The following is a 23324-nucleotide window of genomic DNA, read 5'->3' as shown; positions in this document are numbered from 1 at the left end:
ACACACATTATAATGTGCCATGTTCTGTTTTCTGTACTGTGAGTAAAATTTAAGTACCACAGTTGCTTCTCCATCACACCTTTATTTTCCACTTGGAAAACTCCCAGCCCCACTATTAAATTAGATGCTATCTGGAAAGTAGGTTAATAGCAATTTAAAAGGCTGTTAAAAACAGGAGGTGGAAAAGACAAAATGAGAGGAAAGGGATTACTAAATACTAATTCTCTCTGGTTAAAGTGAACAGAGGGAAATATTATTGAAAGAATTCATCTTTATGAGAATAAAAGTTTGCAGAAGGCATTGCCAAGTTAATTTCAGTACTATGGACAACTCCTTGGCAAGTGGCTAAACACAGGCCAATCATTTTAAGAATACTTGGTTGTGAGATCCAAGATGGCAAAGTAGTAAGTGGAAGCTACATTAACCTCCTCCCAGGACCAATCTGGAATTACAACTACATTGTAGAGAAAGCATCCTGAATAACCAACTGAGCACTAGCTGGAAAGACACCTTATAACCACGGACAGACAGAGGAAACCACTCCACCACAATGTGACTGGTAGAGTGCGGAGGAGGCACACGAGAACTAGCTGGGCTCCTATGGGTGGCAGCTGAAGTTCTGGAGGGATATTTCAGTGGCCAGGAGTTTCCCCCTGAGAAGTGTGGGTTCTAAATCCCAAACTAGGCTCCCCAGCCTATAGCACCAGAGCCAGAAAGGAACCCAGATAATATCAAGCTATGAGAAGCAGCAGGGTTTCTGTCTGCCAGGGAGAGGTGCCTGGAGATGCAGAGAGCCTCTTAAAGGACCAATGCACAGAAGTTCCTTTGCAGCCACTTACCCGGGTTCCGGCAGAGGGAGGGCAGAGTAGACTGGAGAAGTTTGAGGAGACCCTGGGGCTGGTGGCTCTGGGGAGACGACTGAAATAACAGCTGCCAGGATCCCTGTGCTGAGCCATCCCCTGTACTGCAGAAGCCACCTTTCTAAGGCAGAGCACTCCCCTCCAAGTGGTATCAGCCTGAGAGGAGACAATACCCATGCCTGTAGGAATTTCTCTGCCTCACCCCATGGAACTTAAGCCAGGATGCTGCTTACAGATTGATTAGTTTAACAACTGATCAGTTTAACTAAGGCAGAAAATAGAAAGAAGCAGCCAACATGGGAAGACAAAGAAACAGACCCCAAATGAAAGAACAAGAGAATTCTCAGGAAGAAGAACTAGATGAAATGGAGGCAAGCAATTTATCAGATAGAGAGTTAAAATAATGATTATAAGGATACTCAAAAGCATGAAAAAAGACACAGAAAGCATAAAAAAGGACCAATCAGAATAAAGAATGCAATATCTGAAATAAATAATGCACTGGAATAAACTGTAGGTTAGATGAAGCAGAGGGTTACATCAGTGATTTGGAAGACAAGGTAGAAAAAAACACCCAGGCAGAGCAGCAAAAAGAAGAAAGAATTTTTAAAAATTAGAAAAGCTTAAGAAAGACTTTGGACAACATGAGGTGGAAAAACATCTGCATTCAAGGGAACACCAGAAGGAAAAGAGAGAAAGCAAGGGATCGAGAACGTTTTTGAAGAAATAATGACTGGAAACTTCCCTAATCTGGTGAAGGAAAAAGACACACAAGTCCAGGAAGCTCAGAGTATGCCAAATAAGTTGGGCCCAAAAAGGCCTACACTGAGACACCATACATCATAATTAAAATGACAAGGCTTAACAACAAGAAGAGAATCCTAAAAAGCTGCAAGAGAAAAGCAGGTGGTTACCTACAAGGGAGCACCAATTAGGCTGGCATCTGATTACTCAATGGAAACATTTCAGGCCAGAAGAGAATGGTGTGGAATATTCAAGGTAGTAAACAGCAAGGACCTATGACCAAGGCTACTTTACCTAGCAAGGCTATTATTTAAAATCCAAGGAGAAATAAAGAGCTTCCCAGATAAGAAAAAGCTAAAGGAGTTTGTTAACACCAAACTAATACTGCAACAAATGCTAAAGGGCTTACTTTAAGAATAAGAAGAAAAAAGGAAAGAAAAAACACAGAAGAAAACAGTCTAACAATAAAATGGCAGCATATATATATATATCTATCAATAATCACCTTAAATGTAAATGGCTTAAGTGCTCCAATCACAAGACAGAGGATACCTGAATGGATAAGAAAACAAGATCCATAATATGCCACCTCCAAGAGACCCATCGCAGATTGAAAGGTACACACAGACTAAAAGTAAAAGAATAGAAAAAGATGTTTCATACAAATGAGAAGAAAAAGCTGGAGTAGCAGTTATATCTGACAAAATAGACTTTAAAACCAAGGCTATAGTAAGAGACAAAGGAAGACACTACATAGTAGTAGAGGGAACAATCCAGCAAGGCGATATAACCCTAGTAAATGTTTATGCACTTAACATAGGAGAACCTAAATAAGTAAAGCCCATCTTAGTGGACATACAGGGAAAGAGTGACAGAAATTCAGTCATAGCTGGGGATTTTAACACACCATTAACTTCAATGGATAGATCTTCCAGGCAGAAAATCAATAAGGAGACAATAGCCTTAAACGGAACAGTAGATCAAATAGATTTAATTGATATCTTCAGAGCATTTCACCCCCAAGCAGCAGAATATACATACTTTTCAAGTGCACATGGAATGTTTTCTAGGAAAGACCACATGTTAGGACACAAAACAAGTCTCAATAAATTTAAGAAGATTGAAATCATATCAAACATCTTTTCTGACCACAATGCTATGAAACTAGAAATCAAGCACAAGAAGAACACTGAAAAACATGCAAAGACATGGAAGCCAAATGACATGTTATTAAACAATGAATGGGTCAACAATGAGATCAAAGAAGAAATCAAAAGATTCCTGAAACAAATGAAAATGAGGACACAACAACCCAAAATCTGTGGGACACAGGGAAAGGAATCCTAAGAGGGAAATTCATAGCATTACAGGCCTATCTCAAAAAACAAGAAAAAGCTCAAATAAAAAAAATCTAACTTCACATCTAAAGGAACTTGAAAAGAACAACAAACAAAGCCCAAAGTAAGTAGAAGACAGGACATAATAAAGATCAGAGAGAAATAAATGAAAGATTCTAAAAGAACAACATAAAAGATCAATGAATCCAAGAGCTGGTTCTTTGAAAAGATAAACAAGATTGACAAACCTTTAACCAGACTCATCAAGAAAAAAAGAAAAAGGACCCAAATAAATGAAATCAGAAATGAAAGAGAAGTAACTGACACCAAAGAAATACAAAGGATTATAAGAAAATATTATGAACAACTATATGCCAAAAAGCTGGACAACCTAGATGAAACAGGTAGATTTCTAGAAACATACAAATCTTCCAAAACTAAATGAAGAAGAATCAGGAAGAACATGAATAAACAGAATACACCTAATGAAACTGAAGCAGTAAGCAAAAAACTCCCAAGAAAAAAAAGCCCTGAACCTGATGGTTTCACAGGGGAATTTTACCAGACATTCTGAGAACTAACACCTCTGCTTCTCAAATTATTTCATAAGACTCAAGAGAAAGGAAGGCTCCCAAACTCATTTTACGAGGCCAACATTATCCTAATTCCAGAACCAGATAAAGATACTGCAAAAAAAAAAAAAAGAAAATTATAGGCCAATATCACTGATGAACATAGATGCTAAAATCTTCAACGAAAGATTAGCAAACTGAATACAGCAATGCACCAAAAAGATCATACACCATGATCAAGTGGAATTTATCCTGGGGATGCAAGTTTGGTACAATATTTGCAAATCAATATTTGTGATTCACTACATAAACAAAATGAAGGATAAAGACCACATGATCATATCAATAGAGGCAGAAAAAGCATTTGATAAAATCCAGCACCCATTTATGATAAAAACTTTCAGCAAAGTGGGAATAAAAGGAACATATCTAAACATAACAAAAGCCATATGTGACAAACCCACTGCCAGCATCATACTCAACAGGCAGAAACTACAACTGCTCCCCTTAAGACTGGGAACAAGACAGGGATGTCTACTTTCACCTCTCTTATTCAACACAGTACTGGAAGTCCTAGCCATAGCAATCAGACAATAAGAAGAAATAAAAGGCATCCAAATTGGAAAGGAAGTAGTAAAACTGTCTTTATTTGCAGATGACATAATTCTGTACATAGAGAACCCCAAAGATTCTACCAAGAAACTACTAAAATTGATAAATGAATTCAGTAAAGTAGCAGGATACAAAATTAATATCTAGAAATTAGTTGCATTTCTATATGCCAATAATGAACTAATAGGAAGGGAAGTCAAGAAAACAATCCCATTCACAATTGCTCCAAAAAGAATAAAATAGCTAGGAATAAACATAACTAGGATGTAAAAGATCTGTACTCAGAAAATTATGACACTGAAGAGAGAAATTAAAGAAGATACAAATATGTGGAAGCATATACTGTGTTCATGGATAGGAAGAATTAACATCATTAAAATGTCCATATAACCCAAAGCAATCTATAGTTTCAATGTAATTCCTATCAAGATTCCAAGGATATCTTTCACAGAACTAGAACAAATATTTCAAAAATTTATATGGAACCACAAAAGGCCACACGTAGCAACAGTGATCCTGAGATAGAAGAATAAAGTTGGAGTAATCAATCTACCTAATATGAAAGTATATTATTAGGCAATAGTAATCAAAACAGCATGGTACTGGCATAAAAACAGACACATAGAGTGGGACGAGCAGAACAGAATAGAGCCCAGAAATAAACCCACACCTTTATACTCAGTTAATATTTGACAGAGGAAGCAAGCACATACAATGGACTAAAGATAGTTTACTCAATAAATGGTGTTGGGAAAATTGGACAGACACATGCAGAAAATGAAATTAGACTACCTTCTTACACCCACACCAGAATAAATTCAAAATGGATCTGAGACTTACATATTAGACATGAAACCATAAAAATCAAAAAAAGAACATAAGCAGCAATATCTCAGACATGTCTTATAGAAATTTTGTATCAGATATATCTGCCCAGGCAAGGGAAACAAAAGAAAAAATAAACACATGGGACTACATCACACTAAAAAGTTTTTGCACAGAAAAGGAAACCATCAACAAAATAAAAAGGCAACCCACAGAATGGGAGAACATATTTGTTGATACATCTGATAAGGGGTTAATATCCAAAATTTACAAAGTACTTGCAAAACTTAACGCCAAAAAACAAACAACCCAATTAGAAAGTAGGCAAAAGACCTGAATAGATGTTTCTCCAAAAAAGACATAAAGATGGCTAATAGACATGAAAAGATGTTCAACATTGCTAATCATCAGAAAAATGCAAATTAAAACCACAATGATATAGCATCTCACACCTGTCAGAATGGCTATCACCAATAAATCAACAAACAACAAGTTCTGGTGAGGGTGTGGAGAAAAGGGAACCCTCATGCACTGTTGGTGAGAATGCAGACTGGTGCATCCACTGTGGAAAGCAGTATGGAGATACCTCAAAAAATTAAAAATGGATCTGCATTTTGACCCAGCAATCCCACTTCTGGGAATATATCCAAAAGAACCCAAAGCACTAATTTGAAAGAACATAAGCACCCCTATGTTTATTGCAGTGTTATTTATAATCACCAAGATATGGAAGCAGCACAAGTGTCCATCAACAGATGAGTGGATAAAACAACTATGGGACATTTACACAATGGAATACTACTTGGCCGTAAAAAGAAGGAAATTTTACCCTTTGTAACAAGGTGGATGTATCTGGAGAACATTATGCTAAGTGAAATAAGCCAGTCAGAGAAAGACAAATACCATATGACTTCCCTCATATGTGGAATCTAATGAACTAATAAGGAAAATGGGAACAGACTCATCAATGGAGAGCAGGATGACAGCTTTGGTTGGGGTCGTTAGGGAGGAGAGGGATTGAGCTAAAAGGAAAAAGGACTCATGGACATGGACAACAGTGTAGTTATTGCTGGGGGGAGGGGGTATAAGGGGACTAAAAGGTAATGTTAAAAAATACAATAAAGATTAAAAGAAAAAAAAAACAATACTTGATTAGAGTACCAGATTGTTCACTGGAATGGTCTGAAACTAGGTCTTAATAAAACTTTCATGGCTTTATTCATCTTAACCAGCTCCACCTCGATTTACTTTTTTTGTTGTTTGGGCAGTGTCAGCATTTATGGATCCATTTTATCTAGATGAATTCCATGTAGAGACATATTTATAGAGGGATTTACATAAATGAGCATATTCTACCTCTCAAACCATATATAGGACTTCTTGGCTAGTACTTACATTTCAGGGGGATGTCTGGACATTTTATTTTTATACATAATTTTCCTTTCTGATTGCCATCTGGGGCTTTACTTTTGCTTATATCCAAGTCTTTGTTTCCTTTTCCAGGAAATGCTGTTGAAAAGAGCCGCGGATCTGGTGGAGGCCCTGTATGGCACACCACACAATAACCAGGTTAGGTGCTCACATCTCAAACTCCATTGAATTTGACTCTTCATGCTGGGCCTGATGCTCACCTGATACTGCTCTTTTGTAGGACATCATTTTGAAGCGAGCCGCAGATATTGCTGAAGCCCTCTACAGTGTCCCCAGGAATCCCAGCCAGATACCGGCTCTCTCCAGCTCTCCGGCTCACAGTGGCATGATGGGCATCAATTCTTATGGCAGCCAGCTTGGGGTCAGCATTTCAGAGTCAACCCAGGGAAATAATCAAGGTACGACTTTCGTCAGGGTCAAAACTTAAACAGCTAAGACATTGAAAAGCTTGGCTCTGCTGGAGTGGAAAGAGTTAAAGCTCAATTCACGTACCCACAAAAGAGTGTGTCCCCAGATAAGCAACGTAATCACATACTGTTGGGTTATCTCGACATTATAGGCAGTATATTATTATTAGATTTTGAGTTGTTGAGGTACCAGGTAAAATACCTTTAACTAGAAATATGTAAGGACCAGATTGACTACTTTGATTTTAGAAGGGTTAGGCTTACTGAAACTAGATTTATAGAGTAAAATTTATACTTCTGCTGTTGTGATCATTAGATTGAATAATGGAAAGAAGCTGAACCATTGCCATTATTGTTTATTATACACAACTCTCTCTTCCTAGTAGCCAAGGGTGTATGGCTTGGTTTTATTTGGTAACTTCTTTTTGTGTATTACCCCATATACAAGTATATAGCACCAAGTCTATATAGTTAATTGTGCTTTTACATGTAAAGTATATTGTGTAAATATTTTTGTCATTGAGGTTGATTTTATTAAGGTACTAAATTTATCATAAATCATTTTTTAGAAGTAAATATTCTTAATGATGTCCCTGACCTTGAGATGGTTTTATTTCTAATTTCATTCATCCATTGGATGGAAACTCCTCATTCTTATGCCCAGGGTGATTTTTTTAACATTTATTTATTTATTTATTTTTAGAGAGAGGGGAAGGGAGGGAGAAAGAGAGGGAGAGATACATCCATTGGTTGCCTCTCACACACACCCCCAACAGGGGACCTGGGCTGCAAACCAGGCTTTTGCCCTGACTGGGAATCAACCCCTGACCTTTTCGTTTGCAGGCTGGTGCTCAATCCACTGGGCCATACCACCAAGGGTCAAGGGTGGTTTCTTACAGAAGGGTGGGTGGGATATATTACTTTTTAAAAAAATTTGGATTATATTCTAAATAGTCCAGAGACATTTTACCCAAAGAAGGTTATTTCAGAATAGATTAGCTGATGTCCCTGTGCCAGAGGTTCAGAAGTATGGGGAGAACTCATTGTCCCTTTCCCCATCCTGCTCTCACGTTGGATTCGCCCCAACTCAATTACTTCCAAATTTGGTCAAAGAACGGCACATTCAAATAAACTAATCAACACTTTTTGTTACGCGATTACCACTACACTATGGAAACTTCTTTTATCAACACTTTTTGAGTGAAAATGTTCCCCATCCCTACTCAGGGCGTGGTCACTAACATTTCCCAAGTTGTGATCCGAAGAACAGTAGTGGCCCTGGAGATGCTACCAGAATGCCTTTTGTCCACTGCTCCAGAAAAGATGCTAGGGTGTATTCCATTTGGGAAGTACTAGGTTAGCAAAGTTAAACTGGCATAGTTATTCTAGGCCCTTCATATGCTGATCTCGAAGGAATAGCTACAATATGCAACATCCGCCACAGTTTGACCACACGTTTTTCTCAGTGACAATTGTTAATCTCTCATAGGGCTCTAGTGCCCTCTGGAATATGATTTGGGAGGTGTCACTGTGCATTCATTCCTCCGTATGAGTTGGCAAGGTTGACTGCAAATGTAAAACAAGAGGAAAGAGGGACTCTGAAGGACAAGGAAGGGAGGGGAGGGGAAAGTAAGGGAAGGGAAGGGAAGGTATAAAGACAAATGCAAAATGCAGACGCCCCCACCCCCCACCCCACGCTGAGGCAGCTGCCACCCAGGCGCGCCTTGGTGGTCCGTCGCGCTCTGGCGCCGTGCGGATCTGTGCTGCGGTGTTTGCTCTGCAGGGCGCGCGCGTGTGCGTGCGCGGGGCTCACGCACCCGGTTTCCTCTGTCGTCCAGGATACATCCGCAACACTAGCAGCATCTCTCCTCGGGGCTACTCGTCCAGCTCCACCCCTCAGCAGTCCAATTACAGCACCTCCAGTAACAGTATGAATGGCTACAGCAACGTCCCCATGGCCAACCTGGGCGTTCCGGGGTCACCGGGATTCCTCAACGGCTCCCCGACAGGCTCCCCGTACGGAAGTAAGTGCCCTGCCAGTGCCCGCCTCTCCCTGTCCCTCTGTCCCTGGGTTTTACTGTTCGACTTTCCGAGCGAGAGTTGCCTTCCTACCTCTTAACTGACTCACGCAGGAAAAACCCAATTTGCTGATGAAGTGTCCTTCCTGACTTTTGTTCCTTCCTCTTAGCTGGACTTGGACGCCTCTGGCTCCTCAAAGCCTTTTGGGGCAGAGGAAAGGGGTGGAACTCTCCCTTTTTTACAGAGAAAGAGTCATTGTGGCTTGCATAGCTGGGAGGAATTCAGATCCCAGTTCAGTTGTTCTGACAGACACCCGTCACCAGGCACGTTCAGATGTGATGTTTCAGTCACTCCTCATAAGGACTTTCTAAGGTCAGGATGATTATCACGCCTCTGTAGATGAGGAAGTTTAGGTGGACGGCAGGTCACTGACTTACCTGAAACTACACACAGCTAGAATAGAGCAGGGCAGTCGTTCCGACGCAGAATTTACAAGGTCTCACGGTTCTGGGCATCACACCAGGCTCCCCTCTGACTATGTTTCGTGGTTCTCTCCTCCTCCTGAAGCAGTGGCTTTCAACCTTTCCCTCGTGTGGCACATATAAACTAATTACTCAATTCTGTGGCACACCAAAAACATATTTTTGCTGATCTGACAAAAAATAGGTATAATTTTGATTCATTCACACCGAATGGCTATTGTTGTGTTGGCTTATTGTCATTTTTAATTTGACAATCTAAGGGAAAAGAGGTCCGTGCCCCTGACTAAATAGTCAGGGATTGCATGTGTTAAACATTCTTGTGCACACCAGGTGCAAATCACTGGACTGGAGAGATGGAGCTTGAGTGTGCGTGAAAGTGTGATACATGGAGACAAAACCCCCTTTTGTAAAAAAAATTTAAGTATAGTTGGCATACAATATATTATTAGTTTCAGGTGTACAATATTTATATGCCTTACAATGTGGTCACCATACCGAGTCTATGAAGTAGATATAATAGTAATTATTATTACCATCATTTCCCCTATAAGATAGTAATTACTATTAATTCCCTTGCTCAAAGATTCATAGCCAATAAATAGTAAAAATGGGACTGGAACACATCATCAGATTCAAGATACCATGTTTTTAAATTATTCAATAATATAAGAAATATTTTTTATGTTTATAATACATTATTAGAGTGAAACATGAAATGATCTCTTTTTGATTTCCAAAATGGTCATTTCACATGCTCAAGCATACATTTATGAATAAAATATGTATATGAGGTTAAACCATATGAAATTGTCATTTTTGTAGACCAAAAATTGTCAATATAATAATATAGTGTGTAGTTTGATGAAGGGGAGGGAGAGAGAACAAAGAGAGGGAGCAGTGGGTATGCTGGGGAGAGGCTGGGGAGGGGGAAGAAGAGGGAGAGGATAGGTACTTGGTAGACAGACAGACAGACAGATAATGAGGTGAATGAAAATACCCACTGGGTGTTCATTGCTTGATGTTTCTTACTAATAATTCATTCGATAGGAGGAACCCTTCCCATCCCAGCAAGTGACACCTCCCTATCTTGATCACTCACTGCTACTGCCACAGGAACATAGTAACACCCCAAACATTGAAAGCAAACAAGACAGCATACACAGGATCGGAAGAGGAAGGCTCCGTGCTGCACAGGGGTGGGAAACCCTGCTGAGTGCCTCCTCCTAGCTCCTGCTGGTTTTGTGTGATCCTTGCACCCTCATTTTCTGAGGGAGGCTCTGAAGGAGCTGTGCACTGACAGTGGGATTCCTAACAGTGCACTCGTTAACAATAAAATCCTATACAGCCAAAATACTGAATACCCTGTGGAGCTCTTGCCAATAGCACCTGACCTGTATTTCTTACCGGCTAAGTTTAACTTCTCTAGGAAATACAAAAACAAAACAAAACAAAACAAACCCCAAATAGTTAAAAAAAAAACAGCCCAAAGGAAAGCATTTCATCTGTTCAGTTGCTTTTGCCTGAAAACACCATTCTGTGATTTTTTTCATTCTATATTTTGAACTAAAAGATTAGTCTGATGTGGCTGGGCCATGCCATGGCGCAGTCACTTGCCATAGACATTAAAAGAAATACAGCCAAGCCTTTTAGTCAGATTGACTTGCTTTAGATACTGGCCAATGCAGAGTATCACTCTGTGTCTTTACTGCTTTTGCTCTCACACCACTTCAAAATGGCCAAACAGATGTTTTTTCTATTTCACATACAAACTTCACTTCCTGGCGGTAGCAGTGTGTGCCAAGTTCCAGCTCAGTGCACATTTTTATGGCTGAATTCTGAACCCCTGACAATAGGGGGTTATGATGAAATGCTGACAGACCCCTGGGTGCCAGCAAATGCAATGGCTTGATGCAAAGGAGGATGTGTACCTGGTGAGATCCAGCTGGGCCCAGGCCGGGCGACCAATTCTTATAAGAAGGGAAATGGTTTTGCCTGAACTCCCATGTTCACAGAGATTTCTGGGCTGGACGTGCTGGCCTTTACTTTGGTCTCTATCCATAGAGAGCCATGTCCAGAGAAATTCTCATATGTGAGGATGTGTGATTAACTTTTCCCAAATGGTGCACGCTGGTACCCCCAAAGATGGCCTATTTGAGCCTGCAACACCAGGGACCACCTCTTCCAATGCAGAATAACCACCAAGCAAATCCAAAATTTTTGGAATAAAATCCACAAGACAGAAATCCAGCCTGTCCTCAGAGACTCCTACTTCATGAACATAGTCTTAGACTGTGCCCTGAGCCTCAGTATTTTTATATTTTCAAAAATAAATATCAAGACATTTTTGTATTGTAGATTACAGGGTGATTACTATAGAAAATTTAGAGCCCATGAAAATAGTTTTAAAAAGAAAGCCTACTCTCACCATGGAAAACATTCTTGTTAACATTTTGATGAATTTCTATTGTCTTTTTTTTCAGGAAAGAAAAAATTATCCTATTACAATAGTAACATGTTTATTATAGACAATTAGAAAGCATGTATATATAAAAAGAAAAAAGACATCCTTTATTTCTATGCAGAGATAACTGTTAACTTTTGACGTATAGCCTTCCAAGCACTTACAGACACATTTTGAAAATTGCTGTGTCTGTTCTGATGTACAACTAATGAGATTCTGCCATGAGACCAATGAAAGGGAGAGTAGAAGAAAAGTGGTGAAATGAACAAAAGTCTCAGGTATGAAGAGAGGCTCCAGAAAAATCTGTTGGTGGTACCAACCCATGTCTTAGGCATGGAGGCCAGATATTAGGAGTGATGTTTGCTTCGCAAAGTTTACAACAGTCAACAAGCTTCCCCCAGGAATTTGAAATGTATTGTTAGTCTCTTGCTTTTTTCTAACAGAAAGGTAAACAGAAAACCTAGTTTACAGGAGGTAAAGCCTTAAATAGAAGAGCAACATTAACATCCAAGACAGCTCTTACGCTTATTGCTAAGGATTATATTATTTTTTACTAAAGAAATAGAGATTTTTTCCCATTTGTCTATTTTAACAGCTTTTACTGGTTTCTGCTACATCAAAGGTAATGCATGTTCATTGTAGAAAATTTGGAAGTATGGAAAACTCGTCCATATTGGACAAGCAGAAGGAATAGATTTAAGAACGTTCATAATCCCGTCAGTCAGTGGTATGACTTGGAATTTGGATGTAAATCACATCCTTCTAGACTTCTGTTTTGTCTGTTTTTAAAAAATGCAAGTGGGTCTGATGTATAGGTTATTGCATAATCTGCGTTATTCATCTCGGCCTATTGTCTCATGCCATTCCATACTCTTCTCCAACATCAGTTTTAGTGTTTGCATGGTGCCCCTTTGATGGACTTATGTGCTGATCTCGTTGATGGTCACTTCAGTTATGTCTTAGTCTTTGGATCTGTTTTTCCCATGTTTATGATTATTTCCCTGGAATTAATTTCTAGAAATTATTTTCCTGGGTTAAAAATCATGCACATTTAAAAACATAAATCCGTTGGTAGCTGTTGCCACTCCAGAGAGGTTCCTAGCCCCTTAGGAAAGAAGGAGTATCTGCTTCGCTGCCTGTTAACTTTTTCATCATCATTATCAATTTTGTAAGTGGAAAGTAACATCTTGGTACTGTTTTAATTGGCATTTGATGACTAATCATTCGAACATTTATAGGTCTATAAAGGGCTTTTGGTCATTTTCATTTTTCTTTTGTAATTTTTCTTTTCCATGCCCTTTTTGCCCATTTTTTAATTGGGATGTTTTCCTTTTTCTAATTAATTTATGAAAACTTATTAGCTATTGAGGACAGGTACACATCTGATAATTATCACAATGATTTAAAAAAAATGTTTATTTACCTATTTTTTTTTTTTTTAGAGAGGGGAAGGGAGGAAGAAAGAGAGGGAAAGAAACATTGATGTGAGAGAGGAACATCGATCGGTTGCCTCTCATATATGCCCTGACCTGCAACCCAGGCATGTGCCCTGACTGGGGATGGAACCTGCGACATTTTGTTGTATGGGAAAACACCCAACAGACTGATCCACACCAGTCAGGGCTGATAATTATCACAAATATTTTCCCTAGTTTGTCTTTTGACTTTTCTGTGTGTGTTACAGAAGTTTTTTGTCATTTAGCAAATCTATCTCATGAGGCTCTGTTTAGGTTCAGGGGTTGAAAGAATTATGTAAACTATATAACTTTCCTGGTTTTTCCACTAGCACCTTTATAATTTTATTTTTACAAATAACCCTTTAATCCACTTAGATTTACTTTGGTGTTTAACTCGAGGAAGCACTCTAAATTTAGCCTCCACATGCCCAGTGTATTGTTCCTGTGCGTTTATTTCCCCACTAATTGGAAATGTTGCCTTTATTAAATTTTAATTCTCATATACACCCAGGTCTGTTTCTGGACTCTATTTTCCCCGAGGAGTTGTCTGTCTATATTTATGCTAGTATAACACTGATTTCATCGATGTAGATTTATTATAAGTTTTAATATGTAAAGATAAATGCCTCTACTGCTTAAATTTTTTTAAACAAAATGGTGTTTCCTTTAGTGTTGTCATTTCTTTAAACAGATAAACACAGAAATTATGTTTGTTGATGTTCATAAATTTAAATTTATTTTAAGATTTTTATTGTAGTTGTATTAAATTTTAAATTAATTTTGGTGTAATGTGGCATTTGACAAAAATTTTGTAAAAAGGAAATCTTTTAAATGGACACGTTATAGCTCAGGGCTTATTTAATTCTCAACATTTTTTTATGTCATTTAGTAAAGATTCAGGTCACCCCTCTTCCACTGAGAGGCAGTCACATCTGGTCTAATCAACCCCCTTTAGGTTGGCTCTGTTATGAGAAAAGAAATATTTGTGAAAGCCAGTCCTGTGTTGAATAGACAGGTAACTATGCGTCTGGGTGGGTGTGCCTAATTCACATTGTGAAGGCCCTCCTCTGTCACAGTGCATGAGGGCGGGGTGGGGGGGGGCCTCCTATAGCCAATGCAAAAACCAAGGCACCATTTGGAGCTGCAAGGATGGGTCAGATACCATGGCAGAGACCTGACTGCGGTCAGCACCAGGCCTCCTGAGTCCCCGCTTTTCTCGGCCTCTGATTCTGTGCCTCACTGAGAGAGGAGAAGTTCCCTTCCTTCCTGCTACCTCACACTTTTTATTATTGCTAAAACCAAGGTGAGAAGAGGAGGTTTTGCTTGGAACTCTGACTGAGGTTCAATTCCAGTGCTGAATCCTGTGTCCTACCATATAATGCCAGTGAGTTAGTCTGCTGTCTTCTTCATCTGCATCTTCAAATGTGATGTGATATTCTTCTAGGACTTCACCTTCCTTTCCAGTTTTTTTCTTTTGATTCATTCATATTACTTGAGGAAAGACAGAGATGTAGTTGGATACTTCCTTCTGCATAACTCTTTAAATCAGGACTACCTAAGGATAAGCAGTTTTCAGATAAAGCACTTTTAGCAAAGACTTTGGTTTGCATTGTGTCTGTAAAAGACATCTTATTGGAGACATGCTTTATGATTGCGTTATATATGCAATTGTGTGAACACAGCCTGAAGCATATCTATAATGAGAGGGGGAAACTGGGATGGAATCTTACACAGGACATCAAAACATTTGACCTTCACTTCACCTTGTACTTGGTCTTTGAACCATAAGTCACACTCCTGTCCTCACTTTTGAAATTTAATTGTGGAGAAGCTGGGCCACCAAATATATGAAGCGGACATTAGTTAGCACTGCCAGCCTTTATTGTGGGCTTTGCCAATGGGTCCCGGTCATCTTTTACCAAGTCAGGTGATGTGGACAGTTCAGAATTCTGAAGAGGATGCTAAAATGAGCCCATGAAACTTGACCTTCTACTCTTAAGATGCTATATCTAACAATTTCACCCTCATGAACTTCGGTTTTCCCCTTTCTTGAGCAAGTTGAACACAGAAGTTAAAATTATCTTCTTGTGTGATGGAGTCTCCAACTTTAAGAGGTGGGGCACTTCATTGTGTAAATTGCCTTTATTTTTCTTGGCAATTACAACATTTAGCTTTTGGCTTCCTTTAAGTAGTTTTAACATTAACATTGGTATTTTTTCTTCGCGTTACATCAGAGGAGGCTGGCTTGCAGCTTTATTCCCAGGAGCTCAGAAAGTAGAGGGAGGGGGAAGCCATCTCCTAAGTGTTAATAAGCATGCACGTTTAGTGAGGAGATGGCCCATAGAGAGGGCACTCGCCAAGGAGATGCTAACCCTGTCCCTCAAGACACTAGAGCTTCGAGTATCACCAGGGAAGTGCATAGTCCCAGACAGGGCTATGAGAAGTCCCAGACAGGGCTTCTTTTTAGGGTGTTAGGACATGAGGTGATTTTTCAGATGTTGGTCTTAGTCTTCTCTTGACAAGCTTTTACCCATGAGTTAAGATCTATCATAATATCCCATCCTGCCGATAGCTTCCTGACTCTACCCGCTGCACCTGCTTAGCCTTGTGTACATTTCTCCAGTTAAATGATGACCCTCTCAGTTGTTTTCCTTGTCCATGCCTCCCACTGGATAGGCAGGGACATTGTCCCATTCAACATTTTTAAGTTCCCGGACTCTGGAACAATGCCTGGAAGAAATTAGTAGTTTCTCAATAGCTGTGTACAGGTTCTATGTCCTGAAGAAAGAACTTGCCTTCTCGATGGGTCCCTTTCTAAAAGAGGGTTGTGCCTTTGCTTTCCAGTCATGTCCTCCAGTCCCACTGTTGGATCTTCCAGCTCGTCTTCCATCCTCCCATTCTCCTCTTCAGTGTTTCCTGCTGTCAAACAGAAGAGTGCCTTTGCCCCTGTCATCAGGCCCCAAGGCTCCCCTTCGCCCGCCTGCTCCAGTGGCAATGGAAATGGATTTAGAGGTGAGCAAAAGTTCTCCTTTGGGCATAAGTGTGACACATGTGCTCCAGGGCCAGCAGAGTAAGAGCAAACAGCATGGCATCACCCTACAGCTCCAGGCGCTTTGCTTCCAGAGAGATGCTTTGATGTTTCCACCCTGGTACGTGAATGGCTTGTGCAGCTGGGGTGGTGCTCCATCCCAGAGCAAGATGGGGGAAAGCAGACGTCAAACAGCTCTGCAGGATCACATGATTAACTGTGGCAGAGCCACGCATACCCTCCAGGGGCATCTGGACCTCCCAGACATTCGCTTTCCACAGGGTCATGCCACTGTTCCCTAGCAGGTGCCTGGTCACCACATGGGATGCCTACCTGGCCAGCTTGCCACCTGCGGTGCACACATTCTCATGGCACAAACGCACAGGCTCTACTGGGGGCGCCAGCAGGTTCTAAGCATGCTGGTTGTGTGCTAGTGAAATTGATAGCAGGTGCCTGATCAGGGTGGGGTAGGGAAGAAAGGAAAAAAGACATAGTATGTCTAAGAACAGAAATTAATCACCCATCAAACCCATTTTTGAACAGTGTCTTAAAATATAATATGACATGACGTAACCCAAATGTGATGAGTACATGAGAATCTAATCATCTCTGTGTGAATGGGAGGCAGCTGACGGCCAAAGAGCAAATTGGAAACTGCTGGACGCTGTGGGTCCTGACGACCCACATTATTTCTAGCTGTTCCTCGTGACTTGACATGAAAACATTCACCACCAGCAGTGCTGGATAAAGCCGTAACGGGCAGAGGTTTGGTTAACCCTTGTGGATCTAAGCCTCTGAGGTCAGCAGAGCCTTGTGGGGGGTGGGGGTGGGGGTGGGGGGCTCTGCCGTGCCTAGGACGGCACCTGCCTAGTGGCTTTATGAGAGTTGACGGGTTTCTGGTCCTTTGGAGACGCCGGTGAGGGTTCATCGCTGGTTGTGTTCAAGCAGAGTCCTGGGAGGTACGTTAGGTTTCTGTCCCATCCTACCATCGGAGACAGTGGTGTCTCATCAAAGTCTAGTGACCTTACAGAGAAACTGTCGAATGAGAACTGAAAACTCAGCCCTCAGAAGGGTCCCTGGAAATTCTTTTTCTTCTAAGTAGACAAAGCTCTTGGGGCTACATGCCACCTGACATGTGAGTAGTTGGAAACATCTGTGTATTTGGAGGAAATATATACACATATGTACTTTGGTTTTCATCCAGATGCCTGATTCATAGAGAAACAGGCTCAGCCTGTAGCTAAGTGTCTCCACCTGCCTGTCTCCCTTCAAACTCATGGTTTCCATCCCATTGTTAGGGGACATGCCCAGTCTGTGATGGCTTCATCTTCAGAGCAGGACACAGGAACAACTACTGAAACTTTGCTGTATCTTCCTCTTTCCCATGACCACCTCAGGGACGGTGTCCCCGCTTCCCTAGTTCTCTGGTTTCAGTTATATCCCTTACGTCAGGTGGGGGCCACACAGGCCTCACTGGGGAAACAGTGTGAGAGGCCCGAGCAGGCTGAGGAGGACTGCAGGTGTTGGCGGATGGAGGGACACAGCCCTTCCCTCCTTCTAGGCCACTCTTGCAAATATGTTCAGTTTCACTTTGAGGAAAAAATTATGACTTGACTCCCCCTTGCCACCCTTGCCCCTCTCCTCTCTCACAAGGCACTGAGTTGGGGATATGGAACTGGCTGTCAACAGATATTCCTTCCAGGTCTGTCCTGTCCAGGGAGACCCGCCTGGGTGGCCTGCCTGACTCTTGTCCCTCACCGGAGCCAGGACAAGTTTTTCTGTGGTGTCCCTGGCCTGGAACTCCTGCCCTGTCTATAGCTGCATACCCAAGGCCCCCTGTGCTGTTACCTGGTCAGGGCTGAGTGGCCCAGAGAGATTGGGAGGGTCTGTGCGGTCCTAGTGAGGTTTTCCTGCTGGGACAACAGCAGGAAAACAGCCAGATGACCCCATGTGAGCTTCTGGTCACCACAGGTCAGAGTGCTTAGGCTGAGAGCATGGCTAGGCTGCACATCTCTTTTTAAAAAAATATTTTTGTTGAATTTATTGGGGTGGCACTGATTAATAAAGTACATAGGTTTCAGGTGTACCCTTCTGTAATTCAGCATCTGTATATCGCATTGGGCGAGGCGCACATTCTTGATCGTGTCTGTAGGAGTGACGATTTAGCTGCTTACATGTAGGTACAGGTTCTGGGCCCTAGTTTCATTTCCGTGGATTCACTTCAAGGTCCCGAGTCTCTTTTGGATCCTACAATTTTCTCCAAATTTTTCTGGTGATTCAAACCTTAGAAAGAGGAGAAGGAGGAGAAAGGAAGCAATTAAGTTAGGATTGTCGGAGAAACAAGAGTGCGGTGTGATCACTGGGAAGCAAAAGAAAACAAGGAAATACACGACCATGAAGCGAATGCTTAGTCTGAGAGATCAGAGGCTTAAAGAAAAGGATAGATTAAAACCTAAAAAGAAAGAAAAGAAAGATCCTAGTGCACTCAAGGAAAGAGAAGTCCCCCCACTCTCCCTGCTTATTCTTCCAATATAACACAGCTGGGCCCACCTTACCACATCCTGGTTGATACCAACTTTATCAACTTTTCCATCAAGGCTAAACTGGACTTGGTGCAGTCAATGATGGGCTGTCTCTATGCCAAGTGTATACCTTGTATAACTGTGTAATGGCTGAAATTGAGAAACTGGGGCACAAGCATCGAGTGGCTCTAAGGATCGCCAAGGACCCCAGATTTGAACGATTACCATGCACACACAAAGGAACCTATGCAGATAACTGTTTAGTGCAGAGAGTAACTCAGCACAAGTGTTACATTGTGGCCACAGTTGACCGGGACCTTAAACAAAGAATCAGGAAGATCCCTGGAGTTCCCATCATGTACATTTCTAATCATAGATACAACATTGAGTGGATGCCAGATGATTGTGGAGTCCCTCGGTTCTAATGCGTACAGGATGAAGTTCCTCTGCTTTCCTTCAACTAACTTCCCCTGTTGCCTGTTTATTAAACATGCTACAGAATGAGTTGTTATTGCTCCACTCACCCATTTGCTCTGTAATGAGCTAAGTATGGTTAAATACACTCACTTTTTGATGTTACTCTGAAAATGGTATTTTCTATCATTTTAATATTTGTTACATATTTTTATAAATCAGATGACTGCTCACAGATAATAAAAGTTAGGATTGTCAGCTAAAAAGTTACAAACAACTATGAAAATAGAAAGTAATATGGGAGAACTAAAAGAGAATGGGGAGGAGACCCTCAAAGGGCATCAGGCCTTGAGGGAACACTAGACCTGAGATGTGGGTGAGAGTTCTAGCTCGCCTACCTTCCAGGCTGGGTGAACCTGCACACATCACTATCCTCCGAGAGCCTCACTTTCCTGGTCTGTTAAGTAGGAAAGCTGTGAGCTACCTGCAAAGGCTGTTGTGAAGTGATCTGTGTGGATATCAGGAACGGTAAAGGGTATTGCACACAGACCAGCAGAGAGGAGGCTGGGATTGATGAACGACACCTGCCAGAGACCTCGACTCCCACTCTTCCTCATTTCAGACCCAGTGAGTAGAAACTCAAGGCCCAGCATTGCAAGGTGTCCTTTGCTGCAGACAGGGAAAACCCCATGCTGATGTTTGACTGCACGACCTACATTCCCCGAGCAAAGGAACCTGGAGTGGCAGGCGCACACTTCCTCTTTAGGGACAGACGGTGCAAAGTGAAAATGGGGTCCAAGGGGAGGCGGGGGTTGGTGATCACGGACTGATGGGAAGGTTATCCTCTGACTTGCGGGTTGAGAAGGTTGTATGTGCTCCTCGACAGAGGACCTGTGCAGTCAATACCCTCTAACACTTGCTAACTGTTTCTGAGCAGCACATGCAAGGTTCCAAACCAAGTGCTGCGCATGAATTACCTTGTTCAAGTCTCCCAGGTGACCCAAAAGGGAAGGTCATGCTGTTATCACCATTTTTAGTTAAGCAGCTTTCCCAAGGCCACACAGCAACTGACCGATAACCTGACCTCAGACATTTTGACTCCAGAGCCTGTGCTGTGACAGTCTGCTGTCTCTCTGGGGACAAGAATAGTGCAATTCCTCTCTCACCTTTCACCCATACCTACTTCTCACCTGGACCAAAGGGGGATTATTGCTTTCCCATGAAATGCCAAAGGTCAAAACGGAATGGACCAAGTGCAGTTAAGCCTTTCCCCTCTCCCCCCATGAAAAATGCTTACTTTTCCTCCAATTCGCTTTCGCCTTCTGTCTGCTGGCCAAGGTTTCTACCAGCAAAAAGTCAGGCCCACCTTGTAGCAGAGACCCTGCCACCCAATGCCTGATGTGAGACTAGGAAAAGGAAAAATGTGTAAAGTCTGTTGTTCTTCTGACACGCAGTGGACCTGGTTCTCTGAGTGGCTCTGCCCTTTTAATAAGCTCTGTAGGTAACTCTCTGAGGACCCAGAAAAAGGAAGGAGCTGATGAGTTTTAAATGCAATAGACAAGTTAAAGTTGAAAATGTGAGCCAGAGTCCCCCTGCCGGAGAGCTATACATGCAGTGTCATTGTCCCACTCGCCACCTTATCTCTTGGGCATTTACAGTTGATGAGTATAGAGTGTCGAGATAATATTATTCACTAGGCACCTGATTCATTTTCCAGCTCCCTCCAGGAAAAATAAAGTAAAATAAGATAAGAAAACCTCCTACACTCCAGGATAATTACCACGGTTGCTACATCTGCAAATCATCAGGGAGTGTCCAGAATTGAACTGCGTTTATTGAAAAGCTACATCGATTCAATATATAGTAATACAGGCAAAAATAATTAAGGCTTTGCTAGCTGTGTAAGACCTTAATCCAGATCTCACAAACATTCAATAAAAGCTGTATAGGCAGGGAACTATATGGCTGACAATTTTGCCCCAGAAGACTAGCTGGCATGAGAGGAGGGGTGGAAGGAGAGGGAGGAAGAGGAGGAGAGGAAGGAAGGGTGAGGAGAGGAGGGAGGAAGAAGAGGAGAGAGGGGAGGAGGAGGAGAGAGAGGAAATGGAGGCGAGAGGTATGTTGGGCGAAGCAGGAAGAATTTTGGCCATTTCTTTATGAGCTTAGTAAGCACTACTCAGCAAAATGCTTCTATGCTAATTGATAAGCCCAAGATGAAATATAGACAGTACAAATAATGGATCCAACTATAGATATGGTTTGAAGTTTTGGTGCAAGAAAACTATTCAGCCAGCTTCCAAGAATGTGAAAATTCTATGGGTTTCTCACCTGAAAGCCAAGGCTAGAGGGGTGCATTTTCTGCGTGATTTTTCTGTACTGCTGATGCTGCTTTCCCATATCAAGGGAAAGCCTTTGACCTGATGCCACCCAGACTGGCATGGTCCCCATCCTCTTGATGAGACTGTGGACACTATACCTGGACAGGGGCTCAAGAGAGGAGATTGGAGTGACTCCTAAATTAGGAACTAAATTAAATCTTCTATTCCAGTGGATCAGCATTTATTGGTGACTGAGTATCACATAGCAGCACTAAGCAACATGGGAAGATAAGCTAGTTAGAAAATAAAAAGCTGATCAAATTTTAGCTAGAATGGGTAGAAACTTAGGATGCATAGAAAGTCTGTTTGTTATAAATGATGCCTAGTAAGTAACTCAATTTGACTCGGCACCTGGAGTATTCTTTCCTGTTCCAACTAAGTGATTTGGAACTGTATAATCTAGAAATTATTTTAGTTTAATAATGAAAAAATATATCACACATACAGTACAGTTTAGTTTACATGTTCATGTCCATTATGTCATGTACACAACCCATTGATGTAAAACAAAATAAAACATAACTCTTGGCCTTCTGAGCAAAACTTCAGCAAGTTTCGGCTGTATTGCAGTGATTGGTAGGCTTTGGGACCTCGACTTTCTGCTAAACCAGCCCGGGAGAAAGTGGGTCCCCATGTCAGCTGAAGGCACCACCTTCCCCGACTGCACCAGACTCTTCCAGTGCCATCACCTGCCCCTCTCGCTGGGTTAGAGCCTTGTTGTAAAAAGCCTCCGATTCTTATTCCCGTGTCACTCTCTCCTCACAGCCATGACCGGACTTGTCGTGCCCCCGATGTAAAGAAGAGGAAGAGCTGCTTTCTCAGAGCACAAAACTACTTACTCTGATGGACCAGTGATGAAGAAAGCACTATCTGCTCTTTGGGGAGAGTTGTGCCCCCAAAATGGACATGATGGACAGACTTGGGTCAATAAGGAGCCGCTTCTTACCTGGTCTCACCTTTCTTGTGTAGCCCTGATGGTGGCTACACAAACTGACCCTCTTGGGGACAAGGACAAAAGATGTCATTGACATAGTCAGTGCTAAAAGCAGAAATGCAATTCTTTGTTATGAACATTATAAGAACCAACTTCCTATGTTTGTAAAATATTTAAGAAAAAAATTGGCAAACAATTCAAGCTTAATATTTTGGATACTATTTGTTTTTCTTTGTAGGAAAAAAAGTTGAAAGTTTCTATTTTCTATGAAGCCTTTCAGATACCAATTTAGTTTATGCAGAAAAAAATTGAACAAAACAGGGTACCAGCATGGAAGACTTTCTTAAAACGAAACCTGAATTGAATGACGAAATGTTGTTGTATGTGTGTTTGCTCATAGTTTAATCTCTTTAAAAAAAAGGGGGGGGGGGAAATTTAAAATGTTTTACAATTATTTAAATAAATAATGTGTAACTTATTGTAAGTAGAGGTAGAAATTAAGACCTTTTTGGAAGAGAGGAAGTTCTCTTTCCGATGTAAAATGAAACTGATGCAAACATGTAGTAACAAGTTTAAAAGGTGTGTGACTATTACTGCAGTTACTTACTAGACTCTTATCCCCATCCTGCATCCCCCTCTTTTTCCATCAATTTATTGACCCATGGGCAAGAACAAGTATCTGATGTAGATTCCTACAGAGCAACCCAACACAGAAACAAAGATTCAAGTTCCTGCAAATACACAAATACTCAAGCCCATCAATTCATTCCCATCCCCGTCTGCTTTCTAAATAGTCTACAAGTCCCTTTTGGTATTCACTCTTTGTGAAATTTTTTTTTTT

General features: G+C 41.4%; 1 protein-coding gene and 1 pseudogene across 2 annotated transcripts in view; both read left to right on the top strand.

Annotated features, from left to right (window-relative positions):
* Window positions 1–22713, top strand: part of EBF2 (EBF transcription factor 2) — a 195147-nt gene extending 172434 nt beyond the window's left edge. The window contains exons 12-16 of one of the 2 annotated variants that reach the window (XM_024560763.4): window positions 6454–6519; window positions 6602–6779; window positions 8627–8812; window positions 16052–16219; window positions 22315–22713. In XM_024560763.4, the coding sequence (XP_024416531.1) occupies window positions 6454–6519; window positions 6602–6779; window positions 8627–8812; window positions 16052–16219; window positions 22315–22346 (630 nt within the window). In that variant the 3' untranslated portion in view covers window positions 22347–22713. The remainder of the gene's footprint in view (window positions 1–6453; window positions 6520–6601; window positions 6780–8626; window positions 8813–16051; window positions 16220–22314) is intronic. The other variant, XM_045195807.3, reaches the window with a different exon arrangement.
* Window positions 18456–19182, top strand: LOC112305103 (rRNA-processing protein FCF1 homolog pseudogene; annotated as a pseudogene).
* Window positions 22714–23324: the final 611 nt, after the last annotated feature.

This window comes from Desmodus rotundus, chromosome 9, assembly GCF_022682495.2.
Source record: "Desmodus rotundus isolate HL8 chromosome 9, HLdesRot8A.1, whole genome shotgun sequence".
Taxonomy (NCBI): Eukaryota; Metazoa; Chordata; class Mammalia; order Chiroptera; family Phyllostomidae; genus Desmodus; species Desmodus rotundus.
The sequence above is the reverse complement of the archived record's forward strand: the minus strand, read 5'-3'. Positions and strand labels throughout refer to the sequence as shown.